General features: G+C 41.4%; 2 gene segments (V, D, J or C); both read right to left on the reverse strand.

Moving 5' to 3' along the window:
- Positions 1 to 353: 353 nt before the first annotated feature.
- LOC117069595 lies at positions 354 to 1,097 on the reverse strand. The segment is given in 2 exon segments: positions 354 to 868; positions 972 to 1,097. Coding segments are annotated over 2 exon segments (561 nt in total).
- Positions 1,098 to 6,620: 5,523 nt separating this feature from the next.
- Positions 6,621 to 18,336, reverse strand: LOC117069597. The segment is given in 2 exon segments: positions 6,621 to 7,135; positions 18,195 to 18,336. Coding segments are annotated over 2 exon segments (564 nt in total).
- Between the last annotated feature and the right edge of the window lie 1,110 nt (positions 18,337 to 19,446).

The raw sequence follows: 19,446 nt of genomic DNA on the forward strand, positions 1-19,446 counted from the left end.
AGATGTGCACAGTTTTATGAGAGGAGGGAGAACAGCTGTAAAAACTGTCGGGATTTAAGGACCCTGGCCATGGACGAGCCTCCCTCTTGGCCCCATTCGGAATCCCAGAGCCTATTCTAATCAGAGATTTCCACAGAGGTCTCTACCCTGAGCCTGATTGGAAAACGCTTCCCAGGTTTCACTGAGCTTCCTCGGGACACTGATCAATGTGACCAAGGCAGGGTCATTTCTGCCCCCAAAGTGACCCTCGGGCTACTGTGGAGGTGAGGATGTGTCCTCCTGTTACAGACAAAACAAAACAAACAAAAACCAAGGTGTTGAGGGGGAAGTTTTGCAGTCAGAGACATCAAATGTTAGTACAGAATTGCAAATCCAGAGAAATTCCCTGGGGTAATTTGGTAACACAGCAGCTCCAGACCATGACGGGAAACCAGCCCCTGCACCACCTGCACTTGCCCCTGGGGACAGCCCCGTGCACAGGGTCCCAGGCGTTCTCTGGTTGTCCCAGGTACCCTGCAGGGAGGTTTGTGTCTGGGCTCGCACTGACCTCCCCTCACTGTGTCTCTCGCACAGTAATACATGGCCGTGTCCTCCAATCTCAGGCTGTCCATTTGCAGATACAGCGAGTTCTTGGCATTGTCTCTGGAGATGGTGAATCGGCCCTTCACAGAGTCTGCGTAGTATATGATACTACCACTTTTACTAATAACTGAGACCCACTGCAAACCTTTCCCTGGAGCCTGGCGGATCCAGTGCATGTCATAGCTACTGAAAGTGAATCCAGAGGCTGCACAGGAGAGTCTCAGGGACCCCCCAGGCTGTACCAGGCCTCCCCCAGACTCCACCAGCTGCACCTCACACTGGACACCTGCAAAAACAGAGACATCCTGGTCAGAAACTGTCACACATAGCCCTTGTTTCTCTCACTTATGTCCACTCACACTCAATAGCTTTAGTTCTCCATAAATCACCTTTTAAAATAGCAACAAGGAAAACCCAGCTCAGCCCCAACTCCATGGTGCGTCTCCTGTGTTCAGTGTTGATGACCAAGAAGAAACACCTGGGAATCCTGGGGCTGGGGCTCCTCTCTCAGAGCTGCAGGGTCAGGATTTGGCTGGTTTTCATCAGCCGTAGGAGGGCCCTATTTGCATGTCTCCTACTACATAGAGAGCTCAGGGTGGGAACCCTGAGGAGATGGCAGTCCCCAGATAAAATGACAGGGCCCGGCAGGAGTTGGTGACAATTATGGTATTTAGAAAATACACTGTCTTATTAGGAAATTCTGTTGTGATAAACATTTTGCACTATTGTACTTTTACAAATCTGTGTAAATTGTGTTCTGTAGAAATCAATGGTTTCTCCATTTACAGACGTGACTGAAAGCCCACACATGGAGGAGGGGCTAAGTGTGTGTCTAGGAGCTTATATCTGAGGTGAGTGATCCCCAGTGCCTGGGCCTGGGCTCCTCATCACTGATCGCAGTAACTCCCTGAAACAACTCTGGGTAAGAAATGGACATACGTAGCGTGCTTTGTGGAACCCACTTCCTGTATTGAGAACATGCGTGATTTTGTGACACTCTAGCATTCACCTAAAAATAAGGAAAGAACTAGGGTTCGGGAGGTAAATTCTCAGATATTTCTGACATTTAATGGATATTTTCTATCTTTATACCGCAACTTTTGGTCTAATTTTTAGTGTGTTTGAGTGCAATAAATTTTGTGAATGTTAATTGGCAGATAATACACTTCACATATTTAAAATGTAGAATTGATAAACATAATGTAAGCATCATCATTACCAAGGTGGACAAGTGAGTTCCCCTCAACATCTTCTCTTGTTCTTCTGTATGTCTCCTCCTTTCCCCTTCCTTTCTTATACCATTTTCCCAGGTAACTTCTCATCTTTTGTATATTACTTTAGATTCTTTTTCATTTAAATGAAATTATGTAAATGGAGTAATATGGTACATATTCCTATTTGTCTGGCTTATTTAACTTAGCATAAATACTTAGATATTTTCCCTTGTTGTTCTGTGTACCAGAAATGTATTTATTATAAATGTTGGGTAGTATTCCAGTGAACAAATTTACCATAGTTTGTTTTTCTATTAGGCAGCTGAAAAAGGTTTGGATTCTTTTATTATTCTGGGTCTTACTAAAAAATACGCTGTCAGCTTAAAAATGCACACAGATGAGAAATATATATATATATGTATTTATTTTTTACAACAATAACATCAACAATAACAGATTAACAGAAAAGATGGATGCTTGCAGATTTTATTTAATACTTCAGGTAAATGCTGGTTTAAAACAAAAAAAATTTGAAATTTAGGGAGAGGCAAGTTCTTATAGAGAGTAATGAAGCCAGGGTATGAAATTACCTGAGGCAGAGTTTGTCATATACAATGTAGGCCATTACAAGATGAAGAAGAAGTATATACTGGATTGCTTGAAGTCGAGTGTGTTAAGCATACTGTAGTGAGAAATTCTAAGGGGCCACGTACTGAAGAGTTGTCCTATACCTTTGAATCCTTTACCATTGCAAAAAATTGTCCTTTGCTGAAGTGTCTGTCTGGGAGAGAATGAGCCCACATTTCTGAAATGCATCCAGATCCAGCTCTCTGATCTCGACAACAAAACTAAGATATTACCCTGCAGGAGCAAGCCATGAAAATCAGTATCCTAGGGCACTAGTGCAACCCCTCACGAATTGATATGGGAACAAAGGTCCCCATCAAAGATCTATTGAGAAGCAGTTCCCCTCTCTTTCTTAAGGAATCAGAGTCTTAATCTGCAGGTCATGGCAGTAGATCTGGAAGATGGTGACAGCAACAGAGATTATTAGAGCTGTGGGAGAAGACAACACGGAAAACAAGAGGCCTCTACCCCAGGGGAAGGAACAAGAACACACAGACAAGCATCTTGTCTGGATGAGGGTCAGGAACACTTGGAATTTCTCACTCAGACTCAGGATCACAATGATTTTCTGGAAAGATGGTCCCATGAGAGGTCAGAGACAATTCCTTTAATCTAACATCCTCCACCAATTTCACAACTGGCAGTTAAATCTAACACTTTAATCCAACTTAGGAATCTGAAAGAGATTCCCTGTGGAATGGAGTGATTGCATATGAATAATTCCATGAAACTGTCTTCATGGTGACTAGATTTGCCTGTTGATTTTAACATGATGACCATGATGTTGATGATGAAGATGACATTCTCAGAAAAATAATCCTGGTTCAAAGAGCTAACTGCCGAGTCATATTTATGTCTGTTTTGCTTTGGGACATGAAAGGCATGAGGTCTAACGAACATGATGAATGGTCTCCTGAGGGTTGGGTGCTGTTAAGCAAAATAAGACAATGTTAGATGGTGGTCAGAAACTCCCTGGCTGGTTCCTCGCTGCATCTGCTCCTCACTGAGGCTCTGTCTTGGCTGAGTTCTGAGCTTCTCCTGCTGGTCCTCTGCTGCCCATGCAGCCTGGAAAAAGGAGGGCTGGGGGATCTGCTTCTGAGATGCCCAGTCCTATGTCTGGCTCCAGTTCAGGAGCTCAGCCTATCCTGGGGGCTGAACTTTCTAGCTCTCCTGTGCGACCACGCCTGTACACCAAGTTTCCTCACTCAAGGTGACAGGGTCAGCTTCATAGACATCACTGCAGGCAATTTTCAGCAAATCTAATTGTAGTTCAACTGTATAATTGAGGAATCATGTTCATTGGGGTGTCAGGGACTGATACACACACACATACAAACCGTATGGACATTCATTTATATTTCCCCAAAACTGGACACATTTTGTATTATTCCTGATGAGTTCATAAAATTCTGAGGTTTGAATCAGAAATTAAAAGACAGCATTTTCTACAACCAAACTTACAAATGAATAAGATGACATAATAGGGTCAGAAAAATCAAGATTGAGTTGTTACCTGCAGTCTGATAGTGGTAAGTTACGTAACAGAGCTGTGATGAGATAGGCTCCCAGGTGCTCTAATCCTGAACCCCTCAATTACAGCTGGCCAGCAGTCTCTGGCAGTGGGGAAGCTAGAGGTTCCCCCACATGAGATAGCCCTCTGACTCCATAAAACTTCGCTGGACTTCTCTGCAGGCTCAGAGGTGTGCAGACTCCTACCCCAGATTCTACAGTCAGACAAATCTCTGCTCTTTCCCTAGGGACACAGGAGATAGTGTGGATAATGGCCAGACGTGCCCTACTGAAGGTCTCTGCACATGCAGAAAAACCAGTGAAAGTGGAAAATGCATGTTTTGGATTCATTGAACAACACCTGTGAATAATGCAGCTCTGTGCCAGTACTTCTTGGAGAACTATAAATGAATGAAATTGAAATAAATGTGAAAATTACAATTGTTTGCAGGTGCACATTAGTTCATATATTTTCCAATAAAATAAAGTAAAAGCAGGTGTTCTCTATGAAAATCCACAAACAGTGTGTTGACTCTGAGAATGCACCTCCCTGCCTCCTCCTACAGGCAGCAAAATGCAGGTGGATCAGGTTCCCAGCAGCTGCTTTCTGACATCTGTGGCATGGTGTGTGCTGAGGCCCATGTCCTGTGGTCTACTCTAATGAAAGGACTGACTCCTCAGTGATTCCTAAGCAGAGCCATTATTTCTGGGAGTCATGAGGATCCCCTGAGAGGCCGCACTGACTTGCATAAGACCCAATTATATTTTGCACCTTCCTTGCACAGTACAGAAATATAGGAACTTTCTACCCAATCCAGCCTCCCTCTCTCCTTTGCTCAGGGACAGGCTTCAATCATGTGCCATCAGCTTCCCAACCTCATTCCATCCACTGTGCATTTTCTCCCAAAGGGGTGGATCTACTTGCAAAAATGCAGGGAAACTTCATCCAGTCTTGAAGTTTTCTGATTAGAAAACCAACAATAACACAAATGTTACCAGAATGTGGTCCCAATTCAGGGCAAATTGGCAAAGAAAAATGAAAGCAAGTTTATTAGGAAAGTAAAAGAATAAAGAATGGCGACTCCACAGGCAAAGCAGTGGCATGGGCTGCTCGTTGTCCATTTTTATGGTTATTTCTCAATTATATTTAAACAAGGGATAGATTATTCATGTGTCCCCCAGGCAATTCTGGAAGCTGATGGTTCCTCCACTCCCTTTTAGACCATCTAGGGAAACTTCCTGATGTTGCCATGGCATTTGTAAACTGTCATGGCTCTGTGGGGAGTGTTGTTTAGCATGTTAATACATTATAATTAGCATATAATGAGCAGTGAGGACGAACAGAGGTCACTTATGTCGCCATCTTGGTTTTGGTGGGCTTTGGCCAGCTTCTTTACTGTAACCTTTATCAGCAAGGTCTTCATGACCTGTATCTTGTGCAGACCTCCTATCTCATCCTGTGACTAAGAATGCCTTAGCCTACTGGGAATGTAGCCCAGCAGGTCTCAGTCTTACTTTTCCTAACCCCTATTCAAGATGGAGTTGTTCCAGTTCCAAAACCTCTGACACAATGTAGCAAAAATATTTACAATATGAACATGATTATACTGCCAAATATAAAATAAAATATCATAATGGCAACAATCAATTTGACATGTCACCTTGACTAGAACACAGTCTCATCTACTCAATCACACACTAACCTAGCTGCTGCTTCCATGGCATAATACAGGTGTTAGTAGAGCCTGCCATTATTTTTTCCTAAGTCATAAAGACTGTTCTAGATAATCGAGGTGGGGCTGATTCAGTCAGAGCGTAACAGAAGACGATGGGACTCCGTGGTGGATGGCAGATGCAGGTCTTCCCAGGAATTCCAGCTTGTCTTTCCCAATGGGCAGCAGTATTGATCTCAGGCTGCCTAGCCAGACCCTACAATTACTGTTACCCAGAACCCACAGCACCATGGAGTGTTCATCCTCAGCTCTCCTCAAAGTCACAGGTGAGAGTCCAAACTCTGTGACAGTGTGAGAAGCACAAGATCAGCTCTACATCAGTATCCCATTGGAGAAAACTAGTATTATTCCCTTCATGACCAATGTCCACTTCATTTTCCAAATGTCTCCATGCACAGAAGACAGTAGGAGAGTGCAGGCAAGGGTGAGTGAGAAAGTCCACTCAGCCTACCCAGGTCCTGCAGACCTGAGCCCTGACATTTAGACTACAGAAAACACATTCTCTGTTTCCAGGGAAGAGAAGAAGAAAAGGAATTTCAAAAATCAAGTTTACAGGGAAGGAAGATGGATTAGCAGAAAGAGGGTCAACTGAATCAGTCTGAGTCAGATGTGCACAGTTTTACAAGATGAAGGGGCATAGCCGGGAAAACCATCAGGTTTTAAGAATCCTGGTCCTGGGCGAGCCTCTCTCTTGGCTCCCGACAGAACTCAAAACCTGTTCTAATCAGAGATTCCCATGGAGGTCTCTGCCCTGGTTCTAACTGGAAAAAACTCTCCAGATCTCCCTGGGATTCCTCAGGGCTCTCATCCTGTTGACCACGAAAGGCTTATTTCTGCCCCCAAAGTAAGTAACACTGTGGCTTCTGTGGAGGTGAGGATGTGTCCTGGAAAAAACAAAAACAAAAAACAGAAACAAAAAGAAAAAAAAAAGTTTTGCATTTAGAGACATGAACTGTTAGTACAGAATTCTAAATCTGGAGAAGTTCCCTGGGGAAATCTGACAATGAGGCAGCCGCAGACCATGACAGAAGTCAGCCCTTAGCAGCACCTGCCCCTGCCCTGGAGACAGCCCCGAGCTCAGTGTCCCGGGCGCCCCCTGGTGGTCGTGGGGACCCCTGCAGGGAGGTTTGCGTCTGGGCTCGCACTGACCTCCCCGCACCGTGTCTCTCGCACAGTAATACACGGCCGTGTCCTCGGCTCTCAGGCTGTTCATTTGCAGAGACAGTGAGTTCTTGGCGTTGTCTCTGGAGATGGTGAATCGGCCCTTCACAGAGTCTGCGTAGTGTATGTAACTACTATCACCACCAATAACTGAGACCCACTCCAGCCCCTTCCCTGGAGCCGGGCGGACCCAGTGCATTTCATAGCTACTGAAGGTGAATCCAGAGGCTGCACAGGAGAGTCTCAGGGACCCCCCAGGCTGTACCAGGCCTCCCCCAGACTCCACCAGCTGCACCTCACACTGGACACCTGCAAACACAGAGACATCCTAATCAGAAACTGCCACACAAATCCACTGTTTCTTACACTCATATGCACATTCACTTAATCTCTCTAGTTTTCCATGAATCACCTCCTAAAATAGCAACGAGGAAAACCCAGCTCAGCCCTAACTCCATGGTGAGTCCTCTGCGTTCAGGGCTGGTCACCCCGAGGAAATGCCTTGGAATCCCAAGGCCAAGGTTCCTCTCTCAGAGCTGCAGGGTCAGGGTTCGGCTGGTTTTCATCTGTAGAGGGAGGGCCCTATTTGCATGTCTCCTACTATATAACCAGCCCTCGGTTGGGACTCTTGAGGAGCAGGCTGTACCCAGATCAGAAGACAGTGCCCTGAGAAGTTTGCGGACAATGATGGTATTTGGAAAATATGCCTCCTTGTTATGAAATTGTGCTGTGATAATCACCCTATTTCATGTTTAAATATTCGTGTAAATTATGTTCTGTATCAGTCAATATTTTCTCCATTAACACATGTGGAAGTGAACCCACACATGGAGGGGGCTTTGTATGCATCTAGGAGCTCATGTCTGGGATGAGTGAACCCCAGTATCTGACCCTGTGCTCCTCATCACTGCCTCTGACTGCTAAACCAACTTCAGTACAAAGCTGGATGTGCCCGGTGTGGTTTGAGAACCCACTTTCTGTAGTAAGAGCATGTGCGATGTTGCCGCACTCCAGCACTCACCTGAAAATATGAGGAAAATTAGGATCCAGGCACATTAATTTTCAGGTACTTCTGATATTTAACATATTTTTCTGCCTATTACTCCTTCCTTATGTTTCAATGTGTTGGCTTGTAATACATTTTATGAGCCTTAATATAAAGATAATAAACTTCACATATTTAAAATGTCCAATTAATAAACATGATATAAGTAATCATTATCAAGGAAGTTGACGAATGAATTCTTCTCAACATTTCCCCTCTTGTTCTGTTATATTCCTCCTCCTCTCCCCTTCCCTTCTTCTAGCATTTTCCCTGGCAACTACTGATCTTCTTTATACTACTTTAGATAAATTTTTATTTATCAAAATTTGTAAAAAGGGAGTAACATGGTATATTTTCTTATTTGTTTGGCTTATTTTACTCAACATAAATACCTAGATGTTTTACGTGGTTGTTCTGTGTCTCAGGCATTAACTTATTATAAGTGGTGGGTAGTATTCCAGTGAACACATTTATCATAATTTGTTTCTCTAGTAAGCAGTGTAACAATATTTGCATTCTTTTATTACTCTGGATCTTACTAAAAAATCTGCTGCACAACTTGGAAATGTACATAGATGACTAATGTATTTACTTTTTTTTTTAACAACAACGACATCAACAATAGCAGATAAATAGAGAAGCTGGAATTTTGCAATTTTCTTTTTCTTTTTTCTTTGAGATGGAGTCTCAGTCTGTCGCCCAGGCTGGAGGGCAATGGCACGAACTGCAAACTCTGCCTCCCAGGTTCAAGCGATTCTCCTGATTCAGTCTCCTGAGTAGCTGGGATTACAGGTGCCTGTCACCACATCAGGCTAATTTTTTAAATATATTTTTAGTAGAGGGTTTCACCATGTTGGCCAGGCTGGTCTCGAACTCCTGACCTCAGGTGATCTACCTGCCTCAACCTCACAAAGTGCTGAGATTACAGGCATAAGCCACTGCAAGGGACCAATTTTTTAAAAAAACTTGAGATACTTGAAGTTTTAAGGTAAACATCAAATGTAGAATCGAGAGAGGAAAGTTTTTGCAGAGGGTATGAGCTGAACTGAAGCAGAGTATGGTGTTCAAAATGTCGTCTATTACAAGATATAAACACACATGTACAATGGATTGCTTGAAGTCAAGGGTGGAAAATGTGTTGTAGTGTGAATTTCTAAGGGACCACAGACTGAAGAGTTTTCCTATCCTCTTGACTTCCTTTTTCCAAAAATGTAGACAGTCACAAAAATCTTTCTGTCCCAACATGTGTGTCTGGGAGAGAAAAAGAGCCCACACTTCTGAAAAGCATTCAGACCCACCTCCAGCATCCCCATGGCAGAACTAGGAAATTACTCTGCAGGGCAAGCCACCAAAACCAGTGTCTTAAGGGCACTGTTGCAACCCCTCAGGAACTGAGATGGGAAATGAGTTCTTCACCTAAATTCTACTGAGAACTACCTCCCCTCTCTTTCTTATTTATCAGAGCCTTAATCTGCAGGTCAGGTCAGCAAATCCCAAATGTGATAACACCACAACAGAACACTGGAGCTGTGGGAGGCAATAACTGGGGAAAACAAGAGGACTCTACCTGAGGAAAAAGAGCAAGAACACACAGACCAACATCTCATCTGGAGGAAATTCAGAAACACTGGAAAGCTCAAACCCAGACTCAGGATCACAATATGAACCCATGAAATGTCAGAAAATCTCCCTTTATTCTATTGCTTTCTACCAATTTCACAATTGTCAGTTAAATAACATTTTAATCCACCCTCGGGAGCTGAACATGATTCTCTGGAGGAAGAAACGAGGTGAAGAGGCAAAGCCAAGCAGGAAAGAAAAACAACATTATCACTGGAGGATCTGAAGTCTCTGGTGGACACAGAAGAAAATACTTTAACTCTGACGTCCACTGCAAAATTTCAAATGTAACTCTGATAAGTTTCACAGACTCTTCCACAATAAAGGCCCGGCAAAGTTAAAGTGTGGTCAAATACAGGCAGAAAATGCATAAAATCAAATAGCAAGCCAATATCAACTGTCCAACCCAACATGTGTGGCTGTCAACAATTATTACATATATTAATGAGAAATACCAAAGTTGTAATAAATGAATGATCAGCATGAGATTTGTAAATGATACAGATATTATAACTATTTAATTAAATAAGATATGTAAAGGAACTATAATTATATGTAAGAATCTCTTAAAGAAACTGTGGACATAATGCAGGACTAGACAGGGAACTGAGAGATGAAAACACTAAGAAGGAATCAAATGGAAATGCAAACGAAATCAGAAGCAATGCAGTATAAATATTCAGCAAGCTTTGGACACCCTCCTCAGTAGAGCTGGCTCAGCTTTTAAATGAAACCACGCACTTAAAATGTCACTAGATATTTCACAAAGTAAATTGCAAAGGAAAACAGAGTGAGGAAAGAAACTAAACATTAATATCAAAAAGTATACTTTATGTATACTTTAAATCTGAAAAGGAGAATTTATAAATACAGAGAAAGTACTTGAAAAAAAAAAAAAAAGGCTAAGAATGGTCCAAATTTTGTGAAAGACACTGAACTACAGATCTGAGAATCACGGAGAACCCGAAGCAGAGTAAACAGAAACAGACACAGACACACATGCCACACACCCACCGTGGACAGAGTGGTGCACAAGAAAAAGCTCACACATCACACACCACGCTCACATTTGTCAACTTCATTTTTTTTTTTACTTAGTTGTTTTAAAATTTTTTGCATTTACAGTATTAAGTAGAAGTCTGAAATTAAAATATATTATTCTATGAGTAAGTCTGTCTATGCACACCACGATCAAATAAACATTTTGGTGCAAATGAATGTAACTACGCTGTTAGGAAATTTACTATTTCAAATAAAAGTAGTATTTTTTCCTGCCTCTGTGTTGAATCATTTGTAATGCATGCCAATAAAATCCTTTTTAATTAAAGGGATTTTTTTTAAGTTGGCACATAATAGCTATTTATATTTACGGAGTACAGTGTGATAGTTCAATACGTGTGTGCCATGTGGTATGAACAAGTCAGAACAATGAGCAAATTCATGAATTCAGACACTAACATTTCTTTGTGTTGGTAGCATACAAAATCCTCTTTTCTGACTGCTTGTAAACATAAAATGTACAATATATTGTTAACTGTAGTCACCCTACTGCACTGAAAAACACTAGAGTGTATCCCTCCTGTCTATCTGTAATTGTGCATTTGTTAACAAACCACTTCTTATCTCTCAGTCTCCTCCCATTCCCGGCATCTCATAACCACTACTCTCCTATTTACTTCTACAATATCAACTTTTGAAAATTTCCACATAACACTGAGAAGGGCAGTATTTATTTTTCTGTGTCTGTCTTGTTTCACTCAACATAATGGTGCCCAGTTCCATCCATTTTTCTTCAAATAGCAGAATTTCATTTTTAAGACTGAATAATATTCCATTTTGTAAATATGTCACATTTTATTTATCCGTTCATTGTTGATGGGTGCATATATTGATTTCATATCTAAGCTATTTTGATTAGGGCTGCAATAAACATGGGTGTATAGACACATGTGTCTCTTCAATATTAGTTTTTTCTTTTAATTACTTAAATGGATATATATTCAGCAGTTGGAATGCTGAATTATATGGTGGTTCTATTTTTTCCCATGATGGCTGGACTAATTTATATTTCCACCAGTGGCCAGCTTCTGTTACTTACTTACTTACTTGCTTACTTATTTATTTATTTAGTTAGTTTTGCATTTCTAACTTTCTAGCAAAGATGAGGATGAAAAGATACCTCATTGTGAATTTGCATTTTTCTGAATATTAGTGATTTCTAGCAATAGATGTAGGTATATATACTAACATATCTATCTATCTATCTATCCTTTGCATGTCTTCTTTTGAGAGATGTTTATTCATGTTATTCACCCATTACTAATCACATTATGATTTGCAGTTGAGTTGAGTTTATTTTATATGCTTGATAGTAATCCCTTGTCATATGAATAGTTTTCAAATATTGTCTATCATCTGTAGGTTCTCTCTACACTCAATTGTTTCCTTTACTGTGCAGGTAAAAGTTTCTTGATAGAACCTGGACAAGTGGCTGAGGTGCTGTGGGACACTGGAGGGGAACAGATGCACCCAATGTCCAGAACCAGGTGAGCTTTACTCACCATGTGGTTCTGAGTTTATGGTTTGAACAGATGCAAAAGAGTTTGTCCAGGTCTTCTGGGAGTAAAGAATTTGAAGGGAGGATGATATAACTTATTACTCAAGTAAATGAAAATGTCATAATTATCTATATGTTCTTAAAGTGGAGTAGTTCAGCAGTGTATGTTCATCCCCAGAAAAGAGAAAATTATGTCTACTGTGAAAAGAATGTATAGATTTTGATATATATGGTTATTACTAATGACAATTGAGCCTGGGTACTAGGTCATGTCATAATGCTAGTGGGAAGACTCAGTAGAAGAGAAAGTGTCAACGCAACAAAAAAATGAATCATCAAAGATTTAAATGAAATGGCTTTGAATATTACTAGTAATGAACAGGCCAAGAAAATGCAGTTACCATGACCAGAAGAATAATTCATGACAGGCTATGGGATTCATGTTGAGAAGATATAAAATGTCCACTTAATGGCTCATCACCACCCTCATATAATGGTTCAGAGAACAAGCTAAGAACAGAGTGTAACCTTAAAGCCAGTGGAGGCCAACATTTGAGAAGAGGGAGCGTCTGTGTTGGAATTGTGAGAAGTAGAAACCTGAACTCTGCAGAGAAGCAGCAGTCATCAAAGGCAGTGCTGAGTTTACTTGAATTTAGTGGTGAATACAGTAAAGACGGGTTTCTCTGTCCTCATTCAGTTTCTGCTCTCAATATGCTCTTGGAAGCTCGGTTGTGAACGTTGGGAATCTTCCTAAAACTCAATCACAGCAAGCAATTTTTTAAGGAAGAAAGAGGTAACAGTGTGGGCATAATTAAATTTAGGTTATAAAAATTAGTTATTGAAACCTCAATGTCAGTCTCTAGTAACTTATATCTTAAAAAGCTCAGCCTTATCAATGGAGTCATCTTATCCTATCAGGGATGAGTGTCCATGTGGGCACGTGGTGCAGTCATGGAGACTGGGGAGATGATCTGTCCAGGGTTTCATGGTCCTTCAGAGGAGAATTGCAGAATCATCTCCTCCCCTATTCCCACCAATTTTCACATCTGTGTGTGACCCTTACATCTGTGTGATCTGTGTGTGACACGTGCTGGGTGTATCGGTGTAAAGTAGGGCAAAGAAACTACCTGCATACATGAACTGTTGCATTTTCCAGGCCTAGAGCCTCTCACGTCTATGATTTGCATTTTATTAGGGATTTTCTGTGTTGTTTAGTCAGTTCAAATGCTCTTTTTATTTTTCTACTGAAATAGCCTCACATAATAATCTAGAGGCATAAAGATTAAAAAAATAAATTATTTGAAAATTAACCCTAGTTCCAGGTGAGGTCATAGTTTGTGGTGATAGGCAGACAGGGAGAAGCATGGCTGGAAACTATGGCTGTGCTCATAAATGCTTCATGTTAATAGGGAAGAGCCTGGACACCCAAGACATGTAGACACTTCCACCGAGAACCTCGAGCTAATATTATTTGTTATGAGTTGTGCCTCAAAAGTAAAACTCTAGGTTAATGACTGTAAAATTGCTGTAAGCTTTCATTTAGAATATAGTCCTCTATATGATGTAAAATCAGTCCAGGTGGCAGAAGTGATTGTATTTATTAGAATTTCCAATTTGTCAACGTAGGAACTACACAGGTTTTAGGGCAGTGCATAACTTCGGGATGCTTTGTAAACAAAAGAGCGTCTCACATATTCTGGAACACTCACCAAAATGGGCAAGTTAGGGAACCCTTAGAAGCACTCTTATATCCCAGATTCCTGGCAAATATAAAGGTGGAAGTTAATGCAAAAAGAGGTAACATTGAAGCTAAGAAAACTGCCACACCAGATCATATCCTTAGAAGAGAAAACTGTGGAGAGAGTCACAGATGTTATCAAATATATCAGTGCTTAGCCCCTGATTTTTAGAAAAAATGAATGAAAACATCCAGTTATTGACTTTGCTTAATTTGTGCCGGATTATTATGAATGAATGTTTGTGGCATCCCTGTCTCTTTAAAATGGAAGCAGAGCATAAAAGGTTGAAAAAAAATTGCAGACTGACCATGTGGTAGACAAGAAAAACTCAGTTTCTGGGGAGAAATTCAGGCTGGATGCAGAAATTTGCAAAGTAATGACAAAACCAGTGGGGAAAATGTGTCCAGGAGATTCCAGAGATCTTTGTGGCAGGTCTAGAAGCCCAGGAGAGAAAAATGGTTTCGTTGTCCAGGCCCAGGAATCCACTGCTCTGTGCAGCCTCGGGACATGGCACCTTGCATCCCTGTCTCTCCTGGGCCACCCATAGCTAAAAGGGGCCAAGTTAAAGCTCAGGCCATTGCTTCAGAGGGTGCAAGCCCTAAGCTTTGGTTGCTTCCATGTGGTGTTGAGCCTACTGGTGCACATAAGGCAATAGCTGAGGTTTGGGGACCTCCTCCTAGGTTTCTGATCATATATGAAAAATGTCTGGATATTTACGCAGAAGTCTTATGCAGGGGCTGAGACTTAATGGAGTACCTCTAATAGGCCAGTGCAGAAGGAAAATATGGTATCGGATCCCCTACACAGAGTCCCCACTGGGGCACTGCCTAATGGATGTGTGAGAAGAGGATCACCAAAAACTTACACAGTGTGCCTGGAAAAGCCATAGGAACTCAATGCCAGACTATGAATGCAGCAGCCATGGGGACTCTATCCTGCAGGGCCACAAGGGTGGAGCTTCCCAGGCCTTGGGAGCCCACCTCTTGCATCAGTGTGTAGTGAAAGTGAGACGTGGACTAAAAGGAAATTATCTTGGTGCTTTATGATTTGATGACTGCCCTGCTGGGGTTTGGACTTGCATGGGGACATGTAGCCCCGTTATTGTGGCCGATTTCTCCCATTTGGAATGGAAACATTTATCCAGTGCCCCATTTTATCTTGGAAGTAACTAACTTGTTTGTGATTTTACAGGTTTATGGGTGGAAGAAACTTATCTTGTCTAAGAGGAGACTTCAGACTGTAGATTTTTGTGTTAATGCTGAAATGAGTTAAGACTGGGAGGTTGTTGAGAAGGTACAATTTTATTTTGCAATGTGAGAAGGACATGAGATGTGTGAGGGGCCCAGGGTAGAATGATATGGTTTGGCTCTGTGCTTCCACTCAGATCTCATGTCAAATTTTAATCCTCGAGTATTGTAGGAGGGGCCTGAGGGGGAGTGATTGGATCATGAGGGCAAACTTCCCCTTTGCTGTCCTTGTAATACAGTTTTCACTCATGGTTTAAAAGTGTGGCACATCACCCCTTGCTCTTTCTCTCTCTCTCCCCTTCCAGCATGTGAAGAGGATCTTTGCTTCCCCTTCAGTTTCTATGATGACTGTACGTTTCCTGATGCCTCCCAGTAATGCTTCCTGTTAAGCCAGTGGAACTCTGAGTCAACTAAACTGCTTTTTCTTCATAAGTTTCCCAGTCTCAGGTAGTTCTTTACAGGAGTGTGAGAACGGCCTGATACATAGGCCGAGGAGTTCTCCAAATGAAACCTACAGCAATGCTACTATGAAAATGAATATTGTATTATAAACATATCTTTCACCAGAAGAGTAGATTTTAGGTGTTCTTATCAAACACACAGTAAAAAAGGCATAAAATGATAACTCTCTGAGATGATAGGCATGCCAATTACCTTGATCATGATGTGCATTTCCCCAAGGATATCAATACATCAAGTGATGTACCTTAAATACATACAATTTTGTCAGTTACAGCTCCATAAAGCTGAGAAGTTATAATGCAGATTTATATTTCTACATATTTTATCAATAAAAATGTGAGAATATAAGCAGAAGAACTTGTACAAATATATTTATAACAGATTTGTTCATATTTATATTGGAAACAAACTTAAATTCCATCGACAGGAAAATAGAGACACCCATTGTCACTTATTCACTTAATGAACTGATTTATTTACTTAATAAACTCATTTATTTATGTGAAGGACAGATTCAGATATGAAATATCTATATGTGTATGAGTACCTATGTGTGTATGAGAAAACCTTGATAGAGGAAATTACATGAATGAACCTCACGAATAACAAAAGTAGCCCCTTCCAAAAAATGATCTATAATATTAGATTCCATCTATATGAAGTTCAAAACAAGAAAAATGGACCTATAGTGACAGAAATCAGAACATTTTTCTATTTGCATTTCTCTGATGATTACTGATGCTAAACATTTTAAAACTATATTTGCTGGCCACTTGTATGTATTCTTTTGAGAAGTATCTGTTTGTATCATTTGCTCATGTATTAGTCTGTTTTCAAACTCCTGATAAAGACATATCTGAAACTGGGAAGAAAAAGAGTTTTAATTTAAAGTCCTGATAAGAAACTCTGTCCCATGGAATAGGACTCATCCTATTTGGTTGTGATGCATTTACTATTAACATTATCACCTTCATCTTGTTTTAGAAAAGTAAAGTAAGGCGTGACGAATTGAAGTGTGACGTAACTTTCTTACAGCACTGGGTGAAGATAATGAAAAGCCCTGTGATCCCAAGGAAATGGCCTAATCCAAGGAGAAGGAGGCTCCAGGTCATGTGGAATCACATGAGGCATCTGCTTCTGCCCATCCAGCAGCCACTCCCAGAAGCCTTCAGAAGGCAAGGGTGCAGGTGGGCTGTGGAGAAAATCCAATGAGACCTGGAAGTGAAGAAAAAGATAATGATCTAGGATAAATTTTAAAAATTAAAATAAAAAATTTATTGTAAATTCACAAATTATGATTGTTTACATTTACAAGGTAAGAAGCAATGTTATGATTTGTGAATACAATATGGAATAACTAAGATAATTAAGAAATAATTAAGATAATTATCATTAATCACTTCAAATACTTATCATTTATTGTGACAACAATATTTGAAATTTACTCTTAGCTCTTTTGAAATGACCAATATGCCACTTTTAAATAAACAAACAGAAATCAATTCGTGTAAACAATTAAAAACAACTGAAATAAATTATGTATTACTCTAATAATTTACAGTTTTTTCATCCTTAAGTTTGATTCTTTAGGACATATTTTCAGAATTATTTTATTGTAATATTTAATATGAATGCCTACACACACATGAATAGGTCTACGTTTTCTTTTCTTCTTTTCTTTTCTGTTCTTTTCTTTTCTTTCTTTTCTTCCTTTTCTTTTCTTTTTCTGAGATGGAGTCTAACTCTGTCGCCCAGGCTGGAGTGCAGTGGCACAATCACAGCTCACTGCAAACTCCTCCTCCCGGGTTCAAGCAATTCTCCTGCCTCAGTTTCCTGAGTAGCTGAGATTACAAACGTGAGCCACCACGCCGGCCTATACATCTTTCTATGCGTATAAATTTATATCCCTATAGTTATGTGGTTGCTGATGCCAGCAAATGTTAATAAAACTCTGGAAGAATCGGTGCAAATAATTAGAACTGTTTATTTCTTGAAAGTATATATTTAAAATATATAACTTTAATAAATGCTAAAATTTAAATAGTAACGATTATATATTCACTATGAATACAAGTAACAAACTATCACAGCCAAGAATGCTGGTGTTTTGCAAATACAAACATGACTTTCCAGCTGAGGACAAAGGAAACCTCCCCCTGCACCTGCTCCCGGGACCTGCCCCGTCCTCAGCGAGTCCCGAGCGCCCCCTGGTGGCCCCGCGCGCCCCTGCAGGGAGGTTTGTGTCTGGGCTCGCACTGACCTCGCCTCACTGTGTCTCTAGCACAGTAATACACGGCCGTGTCCTCGGTTTTCAGGCTGTTCATTTGCAGGTACAGTGTGTTCTTTGAATCGTCTCTGGAGATGGTGAATCTGCCTTTCACAGACGCGGCGTATTCTGCTGTCCCACCATTAGCTTTGTTTCTAATTAATCCTACCCACTCCGGCCCCTTCCCTGGAGCCTGGCGGACCCACTGCATGTAGTGGTCACTGAAGGTGAATCCAGAGGCTGCACAGGAGAGTCTCAGGGACCCGCCAGGCTGGACCAAGCCTCCTCCAGACTCCACCAGCTGCACCTCACACTAGACACCTGCAAACACAGAGACACCCGCATCAGAAACTGCCACACAAATCCACTGTTTCTCTCACTCACGTCCCCTCACACTCAACATCTCTAGTTATTGAGATAACTTTGAATTACCTTTTAAAATAGCAACAAGAAGGAAAATCCAGCTCAGCACAAACTCCATGACTGGTGGTCTGTGTTCAGTGCTGGTCACCAAGTGGAAACTACTGGGAATCCCAGGGCTGAGCTCCCCTCCCAGAGCTGCAGGGTCAGGGCTGGGCTGGTTTTCATCAGCAGAGGGAGGACCCTATTTGCATGTTTTCTACTATATAGTAAGCTCTAGGCCGGGCGCGGTGGCTCAAGCCTGTAATCCCAGCACTTTGGGAGGCCGAGACGGGCGGATCATGAGGTCAGGAGATCGAGACCATCCTGGCTAACACGGTGAAACCCCGTCTCTACTAAAAACTACAAAAAACTAGCCGGGCGAGGTGGAGGCGCCTGTAGTCCCAGCTACCGGGAGGCTGAGGCAGGAGAATGGCATGAACCCGGGAGGCGGAGCTTGCAGTGAGCTGAGATCCGGCCACTGCACTCCAGCCCGGGCGACAGAGCGAGACTCCGTCTCAAAAAAAAAAAAAAATTTTTGTTATTTCCAGTTTCTGAGTATTACAAATAAAGCTTCTACTCAGCCTGGAGATGCCGGCATCCCAGAAGAAAATGTATTATTTTTACAACAACTAACCTTACTGAGCTGCAAATTAGCACATTTTCTTTAAAACATCAGATTATTGATGTTATAGGACAAGCAAGGGACCTTACATCTTGTGAAAGTCAGTGACCTGCAGGAACAAACAGGAAGAGAATATGACCTTATCTGAGGCAGAGGCCAGCAAATGTCATGTAAGTGAATGCAGGGTTAACTTAGACATATTCTTCAGATTGTTTAGAGTTGAGTATAATAAGGAAATTATTGTTTAAATTATCAGAGGACATACAACTGAGGGATTCCTACTACTTTTGAAACCTTTTCTGCCAGGATTGAGGACACATCACAAAAATCTCCCCCACCCTCCCTCCCAAGATGTTTCTGTGTGGGAAAGCGGAACAGCAGCTGTAGCTGAAATGCATCCAGACCCACCTCCCCTACCACCACGACCTTACCGAATAATTAACACACTGGGGCAAAGCCACTAACACCTCTGTGTTACAGGCACTGGAGGAACTCATAGAAACTGGGATAGAAGAAAGAAAAGCCCCAAAGCTCTGTCCATTTTCTCAGGAATAACAGCCTCATCTCCCGCCTTTTCTCTCTTCCCTCAGAAAAAACAGCCTCATCCTGCTGGGAAGGGCAGAAAAGAGGAAGCTGAAGACATCAGTGGGAAGACATAGT

The sequence above is a fragment of the Trachypithecus francoisi genome, unplaced genomic scaffold, assembly GCF_009764315.1.
Source record: "Trachypithecus francoisi isolate TF-2019V2 unplaced genomic scaffold, Tfra_2.0 Lachesis_group3, whole genome shotgun sequence".
Lineage (NCBI taxonomy): Eukaryota > Metazoa > Chordata > Mammalia > Primates > Cercopithecidae > Trachypithecus > Trachypithecus francoisi.